The following is a 20,770-nucleotide window of genomic DNA, read 5'->3' as shown; positions in this document are numbered from 1 at the left end:
TTTTTCAATTTCCACAAAAATTTAAAATAACCAATAAATTTCGTTCAGCTTCACAACTGTGTCCCACTTGTTGTTGATTCTTCACCAAAAATTTACATTTGGTATGTTTATGTTTGAATCATGATATGTGGGAAAAGGTTGAAAAGTTCCAGGGGGCCGAATACTTTTGCAAGGCACTGTATTTTCCCCACTGTATGACAGATGCCTGCTGGGGTTGTTCATCTCTGATTGCTGCCATTATCCTCTTAAATGTTGCCGTCTCTTTGACAGGGACATTTATGGAGTGTGATCCCACCATTAGGCATCCATTGCCCAATGTATTCTCACTGCTCTATTTGGTCTCAGAAAATTGCAACACACTGTACAAATCTATGGGATATGGAACATTTCCTCCCCAACGGACAATGCTCCATGTACACAGGGGACAGAAAAGTCGCATTCTTGCAAAGAGTGGCGGTCCCTCACTGTACATTTGTCAACTATTTTGTGGAGAGGTGAAAAATGTAATTCGCGGGGCTACTTGAACCCCTTAAAAACCGCCAATACGCCTTTTAACGGTGGCAGTTAAGGGTACTTATTCCTCAGCGACGCATTTTAAAGGCGCTAAGTGTATAGTGCCCCTCCAGAGTCGAAAAATCTCGAGGGCTCGGCTATCGGGGGTAGCTAAGACCCAGGAGAACTTGATTCGGGTTGGTTTTTACCATCCCCAGTGTTGATATCGCCGTTATTCACCGAATAACGGCAACCGGAAAAAAAAAAGTTTGGTTTCCCATTTATTTCTCTCTTCTCTGATATGATCTAGCACATCAGAGGAGAGCGAAATGGGGTCCCCTGAGCCCCCCTGGTACCTCCGATGACTCCCAGCATCTTCTTTTGGGAAGAAAACAGCAGGCGTGCCGCTGAGATCTGACGGTCAGCAACAATAGGGAGGTTTTTCCTATTGGTTCATTTTGATCACAGTGATCAAAATAAAAAATAGTAAATCAAACCCCCCTTTCTCACCCCCTTAGTTAGGAAAAAAAAAAAAAGTATTTATTTCCATTTTTTGGTTAGGGGTGGGGCTGAGGCTAGGGATATAGGGAGATACGAAGATTTTGGGGTTTGGTGCTTGAAGGATAACTCACAGATGGCTGTCACAAAAACAAGCTATAGTCTCTTCAATGTAATTGCATAGGGGTTACAGGGAGATATGAAGATTTTGGGGTTTGGTGCTTGAAGGATGGCTCATAAATGGCTGTCACAACAAGGGTTGAGGTTAGGGCTGGGGCGTTGGGAGTTAGAATGGGGGGGGGGGGTGCTCCACTGTTTAGTCACATCAGGGCTTCTCCAAACACGACATGGCTCCACCATTGATTCCACCAAATTTTGCTTTCGAAAAGTCAAACTGTGCTCCCTTCCTTCTGAGCCCTGCCATGCGCCCAAACAGTGGGTTTCCCCCCCACATATGGGGAATTGGCATACTCAGGAGTAATTGCACAACAAATTTTGTGGTGCATTTTCTTCTGATACCCCTGTGAAAATAAAAAAGTTTGGTTCCAAAGTAAATTTTTTGTGAAAAAAGTAAAATGTTCATTGTTTCCTTCCACATTGCTTTAGTTCTTGTGAAGCACCTGATGGGTTAATAAACTTCTTGAAAGTGGTTTTGCACACCTTGAGGGGTGCAGATTTTAGAATGGTGTCACTTTTGGGTATTTTCTGTTATATTGACCACCCAAACTCACTTCAAATGTGATGTGGTCCCTAAAAACAATGGTTTCATAGATTTTGTTGGAAAAGGAGAAGTTGCTGGTCAACTTTTAACCCTTATAACGTCCTAACAGAAAAAAAAAAATATGTTTCCAAAATTGTGCTGATGTAAAGCAGACATGTGGGAAATGTTATTTATTAACGATTTTGTGTGAAACGACTCTCTGATTTAAGGGTACAAAAATTCAAAGTTTGAAAAATGCAAAATTTTCGAAATTTTTGCCAAATTTCTGTTTTTTTCATAAATAAACACGAGACATATCGAAGAAATTTTACTACTAACATGAAGTACGATATGTCACGAAGAAAAAAATCTCAGAATCAGTGGGGTACGTTGAAGCGTTCCAAAGCTATAACTTCATAAAGTGACAGTGGTCTGAATTGTCAAAATTGGCTTGGTCATTAAGTACCAAACTGGCTGTCACTAAGGGGTTAAAAGCACCACCTACATGCAGTTCAAAACTCTAATTTTATGAAGTATGGAAAACCGGGGATTATACAATTTTTCAAGTTATCACCTATTTATAGGACAACTGATAAGTTGCTGATCACTGGAGGCTGAGCATGTACACCACCATTCCATGCTCGACTATCGCGCCATTCAAACGGGGCTATGCAGCGCCCCATTTCCAGGATGGGAGGCGCTCCCATCAGTTAGACCCCCATTTCCAGCAAACTTCTCTCCTATCCATAGGAAAAATGCTGTAAGCCCAATAAATATTGAATTGCTATACAAGATTAATTTATCCATGCAAGCCAATAGAAAAAGTTACATTAGCATCCGTCTTGCTAATTAAACCCAGGACCTCCGTTTATCGCCTTTGCATGTACTCACCAGCCAGCCTTTCCCGGTTGTCAGTTTGAGGATGTCTCCTTTGGACTTTGAACCATTAAAATAACTGGTGGAATCATCCAAAAACCTCTGCGCCCGGATGTCGTAGAACAACAGAGAGCCCTGACCGGTCCCCACAGTGATTATATGCTCATAGAAGCTCACAGAGCGGATACCTGCACACAAATACAGACTATATGTGATCAAACCAAGACAGAGTATCCTCCCGTCTGCAGCAGCCGTACAGTATATACATGGCTAATAGCCCCACTGCTGATTTAGCCAGAGACAAAATTACAGCTCAGATCTAGAAGACCTCCAGCTTATTCCACCATTACTTCAATCATCACTTTGCTGCTGGGGAGAATGTGGGTCCAATCAATATTTACTCCTGCTTAGTTTGAAGCACTAGTTAAAATAAGAAAAAAAAAAAGCTGATCCAAAACTGAAATTTCTCATGTTCCAAGGCTTGTGAGGGATGTAAATTCCTAAAATAGGAAATAATACTTCTCTACAACACCATGTTCAACTACTAAGGTCCATAGACTCACCACTGCCTTGCTCCCTGCAGTACACGGACCTGGCGCTCTCAGGAGGCTGCCGAGGATCAAGGAAAGACACGTGCGCCTGTGATCCCACAGCATAGACGGACCACTCCAGGCCATAGGCAAGACAGACGTTCTCTCTGCAATAGGGTAACTTTGTAGACAGCAGCTGCTTAAGACCAGAAAGGAAGGAGGAGAAAGAAAAAGTAGTCATTAAATCCGATGTCAAGTTTAACCATTAAACCTGTCTTTAGAGAAGCAGTAATACTACAACGTAGTAAAACTCCCAGAAGAAAGCAGTGCGCCAAAACGCGCGTTGGAGTGGGGGGCTTGGCACCACATCCCACAGGAGGTAACGATTCTCTTTATACACACTTTTCTCCTGCTGTTTTCCTAGCTTGTGCTGGTTTAACCAACTTGTTTGCATGGTATGTCTCCGAGACCATATAATGTACTTGACTGCATATTACCATTAGGGAACATGGATTCATTTTTTTGTATAACATATGCCTACTACTACATGTTATATGTGGGCTTGTGGTGCTATCTTGTGGTTTCCCACTTTTTATATGTTTTTTGTATTATTGTAATTAATAAAGTGTGTTTTATCTTTATTATATATAGTTCTGGTGTACAATTTTTTCCATCTGATATCAAAGCAGTAAAACCATAATGCCTGCTATTATACCACGGAGGTTCCTGTTTAGATTAGATCTATTGATCACTTGAGTTTCCGTAAGTATGCAAGAGTTTTCATTTGGATTCAAATTAACCCACCACTAGGGGGAGCTCCCCGCATACATAGCTTGCTTCAAAGTAAATGGTTAGTTCATTTTCAGGTTATAGGGTATTGTTTTAGTAAAATCATTTTTTTTTTTTTTTTTGGGGGGGGGGGGGGAAATCAAAAACTTATTTTTGCAGCCGAGTCATTACAAATTTTGCAGTTTGGCTTTCACACGCTGTTTGTTTTCCTGCAGAATGGGTTATGTAAAAATACGTCAGTATGCTCGGTCTGATGGCAGAGTTTGTAAGGCTCTGCTCACATGTTCAGTTGCCTTCGAATAATAAAAAAAAATTATATGGACCAAAATGGGTGCAAAAATAGAAGAGAAAATTTGTTATGAAATAAACCATAACAAACACAGTAAACCAGTAACATTTTGCAGTGATTTTTTTTAAATGGTGCATTTTTACTGCATTAAAAAATGCAACACTTGACTACATACAATATAACTATTGTTCGTGCTGTACTGCCTGGAGATGGGCCAATGGATTGGCTGTGACCAATGATGAGCGAACACGCTCGGATAAGGCGTTATCTGAGCATGCTCGGGTGCTAACCGAGTGTCTTCAGCGTGGTCGAATAATATGTTCGAGTCCATGCGGCTGCATGTCTCGCTGCTGTTCCACAGCCACAACCCATGCAGGGACTGCCTAACAGACAGACATGCAGCCGCGGGGAGTCTTGGAATAAGCTGGAACTGTGAAGCACAATGCGCCGTCTGTAGTGCTTCACAGTTCCAGCTTATTCCAAGACTCCTGCCTGGTCCTTTGCCCTGCCGGATTTTCACGTACGGCTTCTAGCCCTTTCTGTATATTCATTCTGCTGTGGCTTCTCCTGTTTTCTACTTCGTGTTCTTCCTTAAGTGAGGTTTGAGAAAGACCCGACACAGGGTCGAAACGTTACCTCAACATGCTACTTACTTCTGTGGTGTTTCAATAAACCTTTTTCACTTGCAGTGGAAAAACTAAAAATTTTTGAGTGCGGCTGTTATATTATTAGTTTACAGATTTGAATGAGGCGAATGTGTAGTACCCTGCGGTGGCCACTATCAGAAGACGGCCAGCGCCGTGAGTACTTCTAGCCGTCGCCTGACAATCACAGTTGATCAGAGGGGGTGACGGGTGTTTTTTAGCCCCAAATATATTCATTTAAGAAAAAAAAAATAAAAAAATTGTATCCAACGTATTAGACCTCCAACTACCTGGCTAAGTTTCCCTAAATCCCTTCAGCGCCATATTCAGATACCTTGGCTAAACTGTATTCTGCGGTCCACAAGTGGAAATAACCATCCAGAGACACGGCCCCCAGCTCCTGCAAACAAACAATTTTCTTGTTAGAATTATATAGCCCATAATGATATAACTAGATATTAACAGAATTTATTAAAGACACTTTATAGAATATTGGTTCATGATTCCTCTATGTGACTGCAGGCTTGTGAATTCTCACAGCGCGTATAGTGTACGCTGTCAGGATTTTCCAGTGCCAGGAGGGCGCATGACGGCATGCCTGCAAATCACATACTTGCTGTCATGTGCCAACTAAACATGTGCGGCCTCACTCAATACAAGTGAATTAAGCAAGCCTGGACACATCTAGTCGGAATGTGGCAGGTAGGATACTAACTGCATACTTGTGGTCATGACTTCCCACTCCCGGCAGCATGCACTGTGCGTGATGCGAGGATTCACAAGTCTGCAGTCAGAGTGACAGATGTGTTTAGCAGCCTAAATTGTTACACGAGACAAAAAAAAAAACAAAAAAAAAAAAAACACAACAGTAAGGAAATGAAGGGAAAGCACTAGGATTTTTTTTATTTGTATGCATGTCTAATTGTTTAGTGTTCCTAGAAGAACCAGGACGTTCTTTAGGCCACATTCATACGTTCAGTGGTTACGACCACTAACTGTCACTATATGAGTGGTCGCAACCATGAATACCTAAGTTACTGCAACGCCCTGCACATGGGGTAAGAGACATAGCGAATCAGAGGAACTATACTACATTTCTAATTGGAAATATTTGCCAATATTATTATTACTACACCTACTACATATTGGTGTAGGATCTTGGAGATGGGAATAGCCCTTTGAGTAGCAATTTTAGTAATGGAAATAAGAAAGCGCCAAATTTAAGTCAAATGGATCGGCTAGCAGCCACACGCAGGATCCACTGCAGCAATATGGCTTCTGTTATAAGCCAGTAGTGTGAGCACAGCCTCAGTCTTCATAGCTGCCTCAATTTTTATTTTTCAGCACCTATACTGTGCATATTTATGTAGGGCATAAAAAGGTAGTTGATTTGGTGGAAATGTAGCATTGCATAAGCACAACACTAACATCCAATGATGTAAAACTAGGGATTTTTGTGTACTCACCGTAAAATCCTTTTCTCCGAGCCAATCATTGGGGGACACAGACAGTGGGTGTTATGCTGCTTGCCACTAGGAGGACACTAAGTAAACACAGAAAAAAGTTAACTCCTCCCCTGCAGTATACACCCTCTCGCTGGCTGGGAATTTCCCAGTTCGGTGGAAAAGCATTAGGAGCATTAAACAAATGACAACCATAACTGTCAAAACCTAAGAATGCTACAGTGAGCCAATAGGCCAAACAGGGTGGGTGCTGTGTCCCCCAATGATTGGCTCGGAGAAAAGGATTTTACGGTGAGTACATAAAAATCCCTATTTCTCCGATGCCTCATTGGGGGACACAGACAGTGGGACGTCCTAAAGCAGTCCCTGGGTGGGGAACATACAATTGCTAATACCCCATGTACCACCAACTCAACACTGTGGTACTGCCGATTGCAGGATGCGTCTGCTAAGAGCTGCATCCGCAGAGGCCTGAGAATGAATTTGGTAATGTTTTGTAAAGGTATGCAGGCTGGACCAAGTCGCAGCCTTATAGCCAGGCCTGAGAATGAATTTGGTAATGTTTTGTAAAGGTATGCAGGCTGGACCAAGTCGCAGCCTTATAGCCAGGCCTGAGAATGAATTTGGTAATGTTTTGTAAAGGTATGCAGGCTGGACCAAGTCGCAGCCTTATAGCCAGGCCTGAGAATGAATTTGGTAATGTTTTGTAAAGGTATGCAGGCTGGACCAAGTCGCAGCCTTATAGACAGGCCTGAGAATGAATTTGGCAATGTTTTGTAAAGGTATGCAGGCTGGACTAAGTCGCAGCGTTGCAGAACTGTTCTGCCGACGCCTGGTGTCGGTGTCTGCCGGACACCACAAGTCATTGAGTAGAGGATCTATAGGATCTGCTCCCCTAGATTCAGATGCTCTTGGCCTGGGTTTCCAAGAGCGGTTAGGTCTGTGAGAGACCTGGGAATCTGTCTCCACGTGGGGACCGATCTGATCCGGAAGAAAAGGTTGTGGAGGACCAGCTGGAGCTGTTACGAAAAAGGTCGAAAAAAACGAGACGGCTGTTGATTCTGAAAACTGCAGGACAGCCCCTTGTTGGGGAGGAAACCTACTTTTCCCCCCCGGAAGTGTCAGAAAAGAGCTGGTCTAGTTTTTCTCCAAACAGGCGACTAGTTTGATAGGGCAGAGAAGTCTTTGATCTCTTGGAAGTGGAATCTGCCCGCCAATCGCGTAGCCATAGGGCTCTTCTGATGGAGACTGCATTAGTGGTTGCCTTAGCAGTGCAATTAGCAGCATCTAAAACGAGGCGTCTACTACAAAATCTGCGTGAATTATCTGCTTGGCGACACTTACCACGGCTGGTAAGGAGAAAATTCTCCAGGAGTGGACCCTCTGGACCGTGGCACCGAGGGGCCCCGGGTGAGCTGCCAGGTGGAGCCGACCCCTATACAGGGATCGTTAGGAGCAGGCCCAGGGGTTTGGGTACCACGATAGCCGGTACAGAGAGGCGGCTCAGGACGGACTGGAGTAGGAGTGCGGGATCACTGGAGACTGGACCGGAGTAGAACTGCAGGACTGGAGCATAGACAACAGGACAAAGCAAGAACACGGGAGGCAGGGCTGGAGTAGGACTGGAGTGTGGATAGCAGGATGGAGCAGGAACACCGGAGGCAGGACTGGAGTAGGACTGTAGGACTGGAGTGTGGATAGCAGGATGGAGCAGGAGAACGGGAGGCAGGGCTGGAGTAGGACTGTAGGACTGGAGTGTGGATAGCAGGATGGAGCAGGAACACCAGAGGCAGGACTGGAGTAGGATTGAAGGACTGGAGTGTGGATAGCAGGGTGGAGCAGGAACACCGGAGGCAGGGATGGAGTAGGACTGAAGGACTGGAGTGTGGATAGCAGGGCGGAGCAGGAACACCGGAGGCAGGACTGGAGTAGGACTGCAGGACTGGAGTGTAGATAGCTGGACCCACGGAGCACCGGACTGCGGGGCTACTGCAGGGAACACGGAAGGCACGTCTGCGGGGATACTGCAGGAATCACTGAAGACAGGACTGCGAGACTGAAGAGAGCACAAGAGGAAGCAGGGCCCAGTGTGCTAGCAAACAACGATCAGGCGCCTCCCTCGGGGGGGGGGGGGGGGAACGGCCTGATATGGCCCTGTCAGGTCTGCCATTGGTCCGTAGGTGCTTCCGGGTCAGGGCATTGCCGGAGCACAAGTAACAGGAGGGAGGCGCGCATGCGCATTGTATGCAGAGACCCCGTCGGCCGCGAGCCTGTCAGAAGGGACCGCCGTGGCTGTCGGGCGGCTGCGGCATGGGAGCGGAGGCCGGGTGAGTATCCGGAGGCAGCGTGACACACTGGTTGTCCTTAGCCAGTCAAGTCGCCGCAAAAGAGAAAAAAGCCGCTCCTGAAGCTCCGAAAACCAAACGGGCGAGGTAGCCAATTTGACGATCGGGGGGGTTTCTGACTGAAGAGCCCTCAGAAACGGATCGAAGAGTTTTAGGAGCAAGACACAATAAGGGAGGATCCACCGAGGGGGACTGTAACCAATCCTTCATTAGATCTGGAGGAAAGGGGTATTTAGCCTCGATAGGCTTTTGCCTTGTGAACCGTTTATGTGGTCGGTTCCTAAGTTTCTGGACAATGTCCGTAAACTCCAGATGGCTGGCAAATACCCTGCGTTCACGTTTAGTCCTCTTAAAGGAGATAACGTGTTCCAGAGCGGGAATATTCTCCTCGTCCAACTTCAGAAAACTTGTTGACTGACTCTGTAAGAGAACCAAGCGACTCACGGACATTTGGAAGATTGTGAGGGACTAACATGTCAGACTCGAATTCAGAGTCATGTTCTATGCGAACATTAGGAGAGGGAGAGCGAGAGGCAGAACTCGACAATGCTGAAGCGCGAGCGTGACTAGGGGACGCGTCATGGGTCCACTTTCTAAAGACCGAGGATCCCTTGAACGAGCACGGCACCTGCTGGTGGACGGTTCCCGGCTGTCTCCAAAGCCCTCCTCGGGCGGTAAAGACGCGTTCTGACTTAAAGAGGATTCCTGGAGGAAGTCTGTAGCCTTGGACAGTGACTCCACAGACCGTGACAGGGGCGCAGCCCACTCAGGGGAGCTAAACACAGGGAACACCTTGCAGCGGCGGCGGATGATGTTTTAGCGCAAGCCGGGTTGCAATCCGTGCATAGCGGATTAGTCTGGGCACTGGGCAAGACAGACTTGTGGTACAAGCGGTAAAGGACGCAGGGTGCTTCTTAGTAGCCCCCATTTTGCCTTTTTACATTTAGACAGTGTCCCTGAAAGGGTTACAAGCAGAGCCTTAGCTACAGCTGCAGGGAATGTGCAGAGAAGGGGTTAAGCTTTGCTCTGAGGCAGATGCAGCTTACCCATGGTCCTGATGCTGTGTCCCTGGGAGGAATATCGGTGGCCCTGTAGCGTCACCAGGTGTTGTCCATCCGTGCGCGCACCCCCGCAGCAGTCACAGAGCCCGAGGAGCAGAGAAGGGGTTAAGGACATGGCCCTCAAGACTAGCAGGGCGCCTCTCGTACAGAGCGAGAGGCGCTAAAGACATGGGCGGCGGCGCTAACGGCGGGCGGCGCTATGTAAATTGTGGCCTAGTAGGCCGAAAAGCCAGGGACTAAATTTTTGGGCCTACCCGCGGCAAGCGCCGGGTGAAGGGGGGAGCCGCGACGGGGCGCTGGTGTACCGCCGCTGAGACTAGGTCAGCGCTTCTCCCAAGGACCAGGACCTGACCCCATACCTTCAATCCGGTGCTCACGCCTTCTGCGCTGTCCAGGAGACTGCAGATTTCATCCCATCTCAGATCCTGAGGTAAAAAAGCTCTCGGGCGATGTTGCAGAGCCGGAGTTGTTAAAGGGGTATACCTCAATCGATCCACCTTATGGGCAGGGGGATAGAGAGGCTATGGGGCTGATTCAGGGCATCCGAAGAGCTCCACAAGTCTTCTCCATGCACTCCGTATGCTCCGCGCTTGCCCTCGTATCCGTGTGGGGAGTCCGGGACCGTAAAGGAACAGTCGCCCAGAAAAATCAGTGCCCCAGTCGTCGCAGGAAAGTGTACGGGGAGGTATACTCCGTGTGCTTGCCTGTTGTTGGTTCGGGGGAGAGCGAGCCGTTGAAAGGAACCGTCACCCCCTTCACTCCATTAAAAAATAAAAATTTACAGAAAATTAAAAAATAAAATAAAAACGGTGGGGTCTGAAGCCAGACCCAAGTGCCTCCTGCAGACAAGAACTGGGGAATTCCCAGCCAGGGAGAGGGTGTATACTGCAGGGGAGGAGTTAACTTTTTTCTGTGTTTACTTAGTGTCCTCCTAGTGGCAAGCAGCATAACACCCACTGTCTGTGTCCCCCAATGAGGCGTAGGAGAAATATATTATATTCAGAGTTATGATGACATATGGTGCAGCTACATCCGCTAGCACTAGTGTTACTAGATGTTTAAGGAAACTGACAGTATCTCTAGCATTTCCTGTAAGACACACATCAAACTCTGGCCCACAGGGTGATCATACGGGCCCATCATGACACTGTGCGGAGGCCTCTGTGGGGCCCATCATGACACTGTGCGGAGGCCTCTGTGGGGCCCATCATGACACTGTGCGGAGGCCTCTGTGGGGCCCATCATGACACTGTGCGGAGGCCTCTGTGGGGCCCATCATGACACTGTGCGGAGGCCTCTGTGGGGCCCATCATGACACTGTGCGGAGGCCTCTGTGGGGCCCATCATGACACTGTGCGGAGGCCTCTGTGGGGCCCATCATGACACTGTGCGGAGGCCTCTGTGGGGCCCATCATGACACTGTGCGGAGGCCTCTGTGGGGCCCATCATGACACTGTGCGGAGGCCTCTGTGGGGCCCATCATGACACTGTGCGGAGGCCTCTGTGGGGCACATCATGACACTGTGCGGAGGGCTCTGTGGGGCACATCATGACACTGTGCGGAGGGCTCTGTGGGGCACATCATGACACTGTGCGGAGGGCTCTGTGGGGCACATCATGACACTGTGCGGAGGGCTCTGTGGGGCACATCATGACACTGTGCGGAGGGTTGTTAATAAGATATCAAGGTTGACCAGTAACTTTGTGCAAATTTTGTTTTTTTTTGGCCATCTCTGTTTTGGAGTTTGTCATCCCTGCTTTAAGATGTCACAAGTAACAGGAGTCCCAACAGAAGCGGAGAGGTTCCCCTGATCTCCATTAGAGAAGAGGTTTGGTCGTCACAGTCTGTGCAGCTTGGAGGGGAAGGTTTCCTGGAATTTTCTGCACAAGACAGGAGCTCAGTAGCGGTGGAGCAACAGACAAGGTATGGGCACACGTTACCTTCTTCCTGCTGTTGAATGCCAGGGCGCGGACCTTGCAGTTTGAGGAGTTGCTGCTCTCTTTGGGGATGTCCTTCAATGCTTTGTGGTAAATGTGAGCATAGACTGGTACCCGGGAGCGGCTGTGCTGGAAGTTGCATTCATTCAGCACCTCGTCATTAATCTCCCAAAGAGCCATGGATCCATCACGGGAGCCTGAAAAAAGAAAGGGGTTCAGACCAATCTGGACAAAAGGTCTTTTCTTTTTTTGTAATAAAAAGTGTACATCTCTTTGGCTGCAGCAATCACGTCGACATCGCTGCAGCCAATCATAAGCTCAGCGGCTCTGAGCGGTTTCTGCCATCTACACACACAAAGCAGCCAAAGCTCATGATTGGCTGCAGCGATGTCGATGTGATGTCACTGCTGCAGCCAAACATAAGAGCCTAGGGCAGCGGCAGAGACTTGGCGCTGGACACAGAGAGGATTAATAAAACAGTTTGTTGTTTTATGACAATGAGTGCATGCAGGGTAGTTTTCTGGAGAAACTTGCGTTGCGTTGTGTAGTCATCTTGCGTTAGGCCAGAGATTCAGTCACAATTCTGTTGCTTACTTTTGGAAACAGTCAGCAAGCTTCTATAGCATCCTGCTATAATGAAGGGAGAAGTTATGTTTTTCCTTTATGTCTCTGAATAGTCTCTTGTAAGAGACTCCAGTTCTAATTCAAGTAAAGAATGCTATGAAATTTCCACACCCCTACAGGGTATGCATTTTTTTTTTTTTTGCTGCAGCTCCTGCAGTTTTCTATAAAGTTAACTAAACGGTACAGAGTCTTTATCTTTAGGTCCTTAAACCAGACTTATGTCACACAAAATAGTTAATAAATAACCATTTTACACATGTCGACTTTACATAAGCACAATTAGTTATAAGGGTTAAAAGGTGATCAGAGATTTCTCATGTTTACATAAAATGAAACAAAACCATTTTTTTAGGCACCACCTCACATTTGAAATAACCTTGAGGGGTCTATGTAACAGAAAATACCCAAAAAGTGACGCCATTCTAAAAACTGCACCCCTCAAGGTGCTCAAAACCACATTCAAGAAGTTTATTAACCCTTCAGGTGCTTCACAGGAATTAATGGAATGTGGAAGGAAAAAAAAATAAACATTTAAAATTGCGCCATTTTCTGAAACCTGTAGCGTCTCCATTTTTCGTGATTTCTGGTCGGGTGAAGCTTATTTTGTGTGCGCCAAACTGACGTTTTCAATGATACCATTTATGTGCAGATACGATCTTTTCATCGCCCGTTAGTGCATTTCAATGCAATATCGCAGTGACCAAAAAAAACGTAATTCTGGCGTTTGGATTTTTTTCTCATTACGCTGTTTAGCGATCGGGTTAACCCTTTTTTTTTTTTATTGATAGATCGGGCAATTCTGAATGCGGCGATACCAAATATGTGTACGTTTGATTTTTTTATTGCTTTATTTTGAATGGGGCGATTTGGGGGTGATTTGAACTTATGTTTTTTTTTATTGTTTTCGTATTTTGAAAAACTTTTTTTTTTTTACTTTTGGCATGGTTCAATAGCCTCCATGAGAGACTCGAAGTTGTCATAGCGCGATCGCCTCTGCTACACAGAGATGAGCAGATTGCCTCAATATAGTAGAATTGCTCAATTGCTTTGAGCGCCGACCACTCATGCCAACGAACCGATGACCCCCGATCACGTGATGGGGGTCACCGGTGAGCATATTTCCGGGCGGATGGCCGGAAGTGCTTGTTAAATGCCGCTGTCAGAGTTTGACAGAGGCATTTAACTAGTTAATTGCCTCGGACGGATCGCGCTTCCACCCGCGGCTATTGCGGGTACATGTCAGCTGTTCAAAACAGCTGACATGTCCCGGCTTTGAGGTGGGCTCACCACCGGAGCCCTCGTCAAAGCGGGTGTGCTGCCATCAGACGGTACTATTCCATCCGATGGCAGTAAGGGGTTAAAGCGTCTGGAGCTGGGGCAAAGCCTGTCCAACAAATTAATCAAATTTTACATTACAAAAATCATATTTTAAATTAGAAAAGTAACAAATTATGCCAGAAGTGAACACCAGATATTTGGAGTAACATTTTCTGGCAGAGGCGTACAACATTTGTAAGATAAACCAAATTCATTAAAAGGTATACGCCTTGTACGCCAACGCTTCATTCATTAAGACTGGTGGGCAAACTATCGGTCCTAATGAATCAGGGCCTAAATGTAGAAGACCAATTGGAAACTCTTGTCCTCATAACAACTTACCTGACACAACCAAGGTGTCACTAATCCATGCAATAGAGAATATCCAGTCATTGTGACCCTCCTTTAAAGAAAAAATAAAATATAATTATGGTAAGACATACAAGATGTATAGAAGCTTATGATAGTAGGAAGTAAGCAATGCATAGTTTTTTTTAAGAAGCACTAATGTGGGGGGTTAACCACAGAGTTCAACAACAGTTCTCCAGTCGGACAGATTGGTCCCCGGCGGCTTCCTCTTGCCCACTGCCCTGGATTGATAAGTCTCTTCCTACGTGAGGGTATAGGATCAGACCTGTCACTCCAGGACAACAAGAAGCCACCAGGTTCCCGCCTGCCCAACTAGTCTCCAATGCAGCTTAGCAGCTTTTAAAGCATGTTTTGCTCCTCAGTTGCACCGCCGCATTCCAGAGTCAAACATACATGGCTGAGATCATACAGTCAGATTCAATTTAAAGCTCTAAATATAAATGTGTTTGTCTACAGCCCTCACTAGGATGGAGCTTTGGAGTTTTACCATTATTAAGGTTAATGTATACAACAGTATGCAGTGATCTCCCGCTAGTGGGGTCTGTAGGAAACTAAAATTGTATAAATTTAAAAAACGAACTGCTATAGTGATTTTTCTACCGTTCATCGCCACAATGCCATACCGGATAACCTCATTATTCCAAACTATCTTGCCTCTTTTGTCTTTCTCAAATATAGCAACAGTGCGATGCAGCAACGAAAAAGGGAAACACAGTTCTAGGATGTATTAAGAGAAGCATAGAGTCTAGATCATGTGAAGTCATTATCCCCCTCTACTCCTCCTTGGTCAGGCCTCATCTGGAATACTGTGTCCAGTTCTGGGCACCGCATTTTAAAAAGACATTGAAAAACTGGAGCAAGTTCAGAGAAGAGCTACCAGGATTGTGGGCAGACTGCAAAGTATGTCCTACGAGGAAACTTTAAAGGATTTGGGAATATTTAGCTTGCAAAAAATAAGGCTAAGAGGAGACTTAATAGCTGTCTACAAATATCTGAAGGGGACGTCACAGTGTAGAGGGATCATCATTCTCATTTGCACAAGGAAACACAAGAAGCAATGGAATAAAACTGAAAGGGAGAAGAAAAAGATTTGAAAAAACTTTGACAATGAGTGGAACAGGCTGCCACGAGAGGTGGTGAGCTCTCCTTCAATGGAAGTCTTCAGAGGCTGGACAGACATCTGTCTGAGATTGTTTAGTGAATCCTGCACTGAGCCAAGGGGGTTGGACACGATGACCCAACTCTAACATTCTATAACAGCGATAAAATTAATGCAGTCCAGTGTCCAATATTGCTCCTTTAGCATCGGTCCACATTCCCACAAATGCTGTAGTCACCACCGGGCTCCAAAGCATGGGCTCTGCACCAATGCCTTTCCCTCCATGGACGCATGAAGAGACACAGGGTGTGCTGTGCCCGGCTTCATCACAGTACACATTACCTCTCCGATCATGCCCGTGGAGAACAAGATGACGCTGCACAAGAACTGGGGGTGAACCTACATTATTTATATCTGGAGTCCAAATAAAAACTAAAGCTCACATCTCCCACACAGACGGGATCCAGGGTTGGCAGTCGATACACTGCCAGACTGTTGGGGTTATCTCCCCCGGTAGCCAGCAGTGTCCGGGAAGGGTTGATCTCGATGGCATGGATTCCACAGCTCTGAGGCGTCGTATTGGCTGGTTCTCGATCTTTTAGGATGGGGATCTTTGTAATCTGTCCAGTCTGTACATCCACCACAAATAACTAATGAAAAAAAAAAAAAAAAGAAGAACAAAAAAGCAGGGGGAATTAAGTTTGGAAAATAATGCACATTTACAGATTTATCAGGAGACTTTCGGTATTTTAGGAAACGCTCAATACAAAGACAATCTACACCCGATACCCAGAAATAGAACAATGACCTCAGCGAAAAAACAATTGTAGCCTCTATCAGATCACATAGAGGGGATGTGGAGTGGTATGCAGAGATATTGTGTCCCCCCATCATGGCCCCAGCAACAGATATAAACTGCGTGCTCCTGCATAGCGTGAGTCGGTGCAGCAAAGTGATGTGTCTATATACAGTGTCGGGAAAAAAGTATTCAGTGAGCCACCAATTGTGCAAGTTCTACCACTTAAAAAGATGAGAGGCGCCTGTAATAGACATCATAGGTAAACCACAACTATGAGAGTCAAAATGAGAAGACAAATCCAGAAAATAGGGATTTTTGTGTACTCACCGTAAAATCCTTTTCTCTGAGCCACTCATTGGGGGACACAGACCATGGGTGTTATGCTGCTGCCACTAGGAGGCTGACACTAAATGAATACAAAAAAGGTTAGCCCTTCCTCTGCAGTATACACCCTCATGCTGGCTCCAAGAGAACCATTCAGTGCAAAAGCAGTAGGAGATCATTAACATCATATCAGAGTGCAACACATCAAGCTAAATAAAACAAGAACAAGCCAGAAGGTTAACAAGGTGGGTGCTGTGTCCCCCAATGAGTGGCTCTGAGAAAATGATTTTATGGTGAGTACACAAAAATCCCCATTTCTCCTTCGCCTCATTGGGGGACACAAACCATGGGACGTTCCAAAGCAGTCCCTGAGTGGGGAACCACATAACAGGTCAAACCCCATGTGTTATGAATGAGTCACCGTAGGAGGCAAAAAACAGAAATACTAGCTAAGTCCAGAAAACCAGAGAAGTTGGCAGCTATCGGATTGCAGACCCCTGAACCTAACAACAACAACTAGCAGTAGCCGTGGGGGGTTCCCACGGTGCCCTAGACCCCTCGATCACAGCCAGAGCACTAAATAGCTTAAAGACAGAAAGGGAAATCTAAACTGCCCCAGAGCAGACCCCAAAGCAATAGGCAGCCCCCAACATATAATGACGGTGAAGCAAGATGAAAAAACACTCACACAGCAAGATAGGCTGAGCAAATGATGGGGCCAAAGCTAACTAAATAGGACAGGATAGAAAAGCTGCTGTCTGCAATCCGCCAAAACAAGAGCCAACAGACTGATAGGGAAAAAAGCCCTGAAGAGGCTAGGCTTCAAAAAGACTATATCAGTACTCAGGTATTTTCTGAAGACAGAGCAAAAAGGAATTCAGCTCACCCCAGCAGGGAATGGCAGAAATCCAGAAAAACAAGGCAAAACAAAACCAAAACACAAATGCAAAAAGTAGAGCAGAAAACTTAGCTTTTGAGGAGCAGGAATCAGACTGGTCTCCTAGAATCCCTCAGGGAAATCACCAGCAAGGCAGAAGGGCGTCGGCTGCCTTATATCCAGTCAGCAATTCCAGTCACCCAGTCATCATCATCCTGCTCAGGTGCTTGGTAATCAGCCTCACTACCTTCCTTCACTACTAGAAGAGGGAGTTCATCAGACCTCAATGGTGAAGGGGAAAATGAACTCACAACAGAGACGTCCTGCAATGGTTCGAAAGGCATCTGCAAGAGCACCCAGGACCAAAATAAAGTCCCCAGGCCTCTGACGGCATTCTATAGGGAGTTATCACATGGGCGACCCCCTGAAAGAAAGTCCTCACTGGCAGACTGGAATTAATCCTGCGCTGGAATAAAACAGTTAGGCCGAGATCTGGTCTTGGAGAGAGCTGAGCGCCAAACCTGATTCCAGGCCAGCCTGGAAAAAATTCCCAAAATGAAGGGAACAGAGAAGACACAAGAACGTCCGCGGTGTCTGTACCATGCGAAAATGGTTATCAGGTGCGGTGATAGATGCTAGCTGATGCAGGCTTCCAAACGCAATTCATGGCGAGAAACCCCTGATGAGAGAACCCAGCTTGAGATAGCACCCAGACTTCAACGGCCAAGCTGTTAAACACAAGACCCCTGAGTTCTCATGACAAATCGGACATTAGCAGAGCAGAACTGGATGAACCGGCAGTCGCCACGGGAGATCAGCGACGATTTGCATACCATGCCCAGCATGGCCAATCTGAGGGGACTAGGATTACTGGAGATCTCTCTTCCTTGAAATTCCTGCTGACCCTCGGAAGTAAAGAAAGCGGGGGAAAACACGTACAGAAGACGAAACTGATGCCACGGAGAAACCTGTGCATCCACCTCGATGGTCTTGGGATCCCGAGACCGAGCTCTGAAGTGGAGTATCTTGGTGTTTAATATTGAAGCCATCAGAACCATGTCCGGAGTCCTTAAACGAATACAGATCTGTCAAAAGACCTCCAGATGAAGTTCCCACTGTCCCAAGGCGAAACTTTGACGGGTAGGAAAAACTGCCGCCCAATTTTTCACACATGGGATATGAACTGCTGAAAATACCAGGCGATTCCTCTCTGTTAATCGGAGAATACGTGCTACCTCGCACATGGCCGCCCTGTTGCGGGTACCCCTATGATGACTGATATATGCCACAGCCGTGGCTTTGTCCGATAGAATTTGGATGGGGTGACCTGCCAGGAGATAATGGATCTGCTGCAGAGCTGGCCAGATCGAGAGGCTTGTCACCCGAGTTGACCAGCGCCCCTGAGCAGTGTGGTGGTGAAGGACTGCTCCCTTGCCAAGGAGACAGGAGTCTGTAGACACCACTAGGCATTAAACCAGGAGAAAGAATTTTCCCTGGATGAGAGAAGACCTCAATGTCCCCGCAGGGGCAAGGGCACCGGCGGTCGAGAGAGAACGGGTTCCTGTCCCAAGCCGCCAGAAGAGCCTGCTGCATGGGACGGAGATGCAAATGAGCGAAGGGAACCGCTTCCGTTGCTTCCACTATTCTTCCCAGTACTGTCATGGCAAACCGGTTGGAATAACATTTGATGAAGTGTTAGGACGATGTCTTGAGGGAGCATCAACCCGTCGGAAGGTGTCCAGGGTCATTTCTATAAAGGACATCCGCTCTGCTCTGTAGTGTGAGCAAAAACAAGCAATGCAGGGATTAATCGTCTGTCAAAATGTAGCCAAGTAAATGATAGGACACACTGTCCGTTATCTAAGGCAGATACATCCCATTTATCAGCAAGGTAAACAGCTGGGAATTAGGGAAAAAACACAGCATGTGCCTTGGTCCCTGAGGTAAACAGCAGGGCTCATGTACTCACTACAGAGGGGGTGGTGACTCCCAACCCGGGGGGGGGGGGTACAAAGGCCAATGGACTGCAGAAATAGTCTTACCCAGGCTCTATGCCTCGCGATCCTTTGTGCTTCTGAGAGGATACCTGGACCCGGAGAGGGGAGGGGCAGCTGAGGACTCTCAATGGAAACTGTGTCCTGTAATGGCCGCCGAGACTTCCTGTGGGAGGAGATCTCGCGCTGCGAGAAGCGCCAATAGAGGCGGAGTCGCTGGGAACGCGCGCAATGGGGCGGAATCTCCAGCTTGCGGCCTAGCGGAGGTAAAAGCCGGAGGCTAAATTTTCAGCGCTGGCTGGATCCCGGAAGGAACGCAAATCTTGCTCAGGAGCCCCTGTCCCCCACCGTATCTGACCTGGGTACTCACCACTGGGAACCGGAAGGCCGTGGAGCAAAATGCAGAGATCGACCGCTCTGCCTGCAGGTTAGCTGCCGGAGCCGCCTTATCGCAACATAATGCGGACGGCAGCTGCCGGATGGCAAATTACACAGCTCTATTCAGCAGTTCAGAGTGTGGTCGCTATCGTTTGGACGGTGCAGGGATAAAGAAGGAATCCTCAATCCACCATTCCTTTAATAGGGAGGTGGAGAGGGACCGTCCGCCTCCTTGTATCATCCGCTTAAAAAAAAGTGGTGATGCAGTGGGGGCTGCATGGATGCCAAGGAAGTGCCTCTGTACATCCAAGGGGTTCAATCCCCTAGGATGGGACAGAGCTGGTTGTCCACCATTAGGCCTGGCTGCAGAAGAGGGTACACATGAAGGCGACACTCCATGTGCTCATCTGTTGATGGTGCGGGGAGATCGGTGCCCTTCAAGGGACCCGTCGCCCCTAAAAATCAGCTCAGACATGGCGTCCCTCGTCGCAGGAGAGGATACGTGGAAGCTTGGGGAGATCGGAGCCTTGAAAAGATATGTTGCCCCTTCATCCGAGGAAAAAGTAGAAAAAAAAATTTGGAGTCTGAAGACCAGACCCGTGTGCCTCCTACGGACACTAAGCAAGAACTGGTTCTCTTGAAGCCAGCATGAGGGTGTATACTGCAGAGGAGGAGCTAACCTTTTTTGTATTCAGTTATTTTCAGCCTCCTAGTGGCAGCAGCATAACACCCATGGTCCTGTGTCCCCCAATGAGGCGAAGTAGAAATCACCTTGTCTGATTTGGCAAGATTTATTTTTCAAATTATGGTGGAAAATAAGTATTTGGTCACCTAAAAACATGCAAGATTACTGGCTCTCACATACCTGTAACAACTTCTTTAAGAGGCTCCTCTGTCCTCCACTCATTACCTACTACTCCACTTAATATGGTGGTTTCCGAAAGGAGCCACCCCTTGGCTGGGTACTTCCCTGGAGGAAGATCTGGCTAGTCCCATGTTTGAGACACTTAAATGAGGCTCCACGGACTTTATTTCCACTCATTACCTGTAGTAAAGATCTATATCTTTGTACCGTGTTAGCCAGTAGATTGAAAAATATTAAGAATTGAGAGTCCTCAGTGGTTGATACCTTTTAATGGTTAACTGAAAAGATGGTAACAAATTGCAAGCTTTCGAGGCTACTCAGGTCTCTTCATCACGCATACAAAATCTGAAGAATCACATTTATACATAACATCACACAGAAATAATGCAGAGACCTGATGGAGAATTGAGTAACCTCGAAAGCTTGCAATTTGTTACCATCTTTTCAGTTAGCCATTAAACGGTATCAACCACTGAGGACTCGCAATTCATAATATTTT

General features: G+C 46.8%; 1 protein-coding gene across 4 annotated transcripts in view; it reads right to left on the bottom strand.

Annotated features, from left to right (window-relative positions):
• Positions 1-20,770, bottom strand: part of DCAF12 (DDB1 and CUL4 associated factor 12) — a 65,387-nt gene that overhangs the window by 17,404 nt on the left and 27,213 nt on the right. For 2 of the 4 annotated variants that reach the window (XM_073553174.1, XM_073553176.1), the window contains exons 3-8: positions 15,478-15,684; positions 13,909-13,969; positions 11,629-11,822; positions 5,153-5,218; positions 3,130-3,295; positions 2,582-2,754 (exon numbers count right to left, since the gene is read on the bottom strand). In XM_073553174.1, the coding sequence (XP_073409275.1) occupies positions 2,582-2,754; positions 3,130-3,295; positions 5,153-5,218; positions 11,629-11,822; positions 13,909-13,969; positions 15,478-15,684 (867 nt within the window). The remainder of the gene's footprint in view (positions 1-2,581; positions 2,755-3,129; positions 3,296-5,152; positions 5,219-11,628; positions 11,823-13,908; positions 13,970-15,477; positions 15,685-20,770) is intronic. The other 2 variants (XM_073553175.1, XM_073553177.1) reach the window with 2 other exon arrangements.

Source organism: Dendrobates tinctorius, unplaced genomic scaffold (assembly GCF_039654945.1).
Source record: "Dendrobates tinctorius isolate UK_male_01 unplaced genomic scaffold, ASM3965494v1 ptg000197l, whole genome shotgun sequence".
NCBI lineage: Eukaryota > Metazoa > Chordata > Amphibia > Anura > Dendrobatidae > Dendrobates > Dendrobates tinctorius.
The sequence above is the reverse complement of the archived record's forward strand: the minus strand, read 5'-3'. Positions and strand labels throughout refer to the sequence as shown.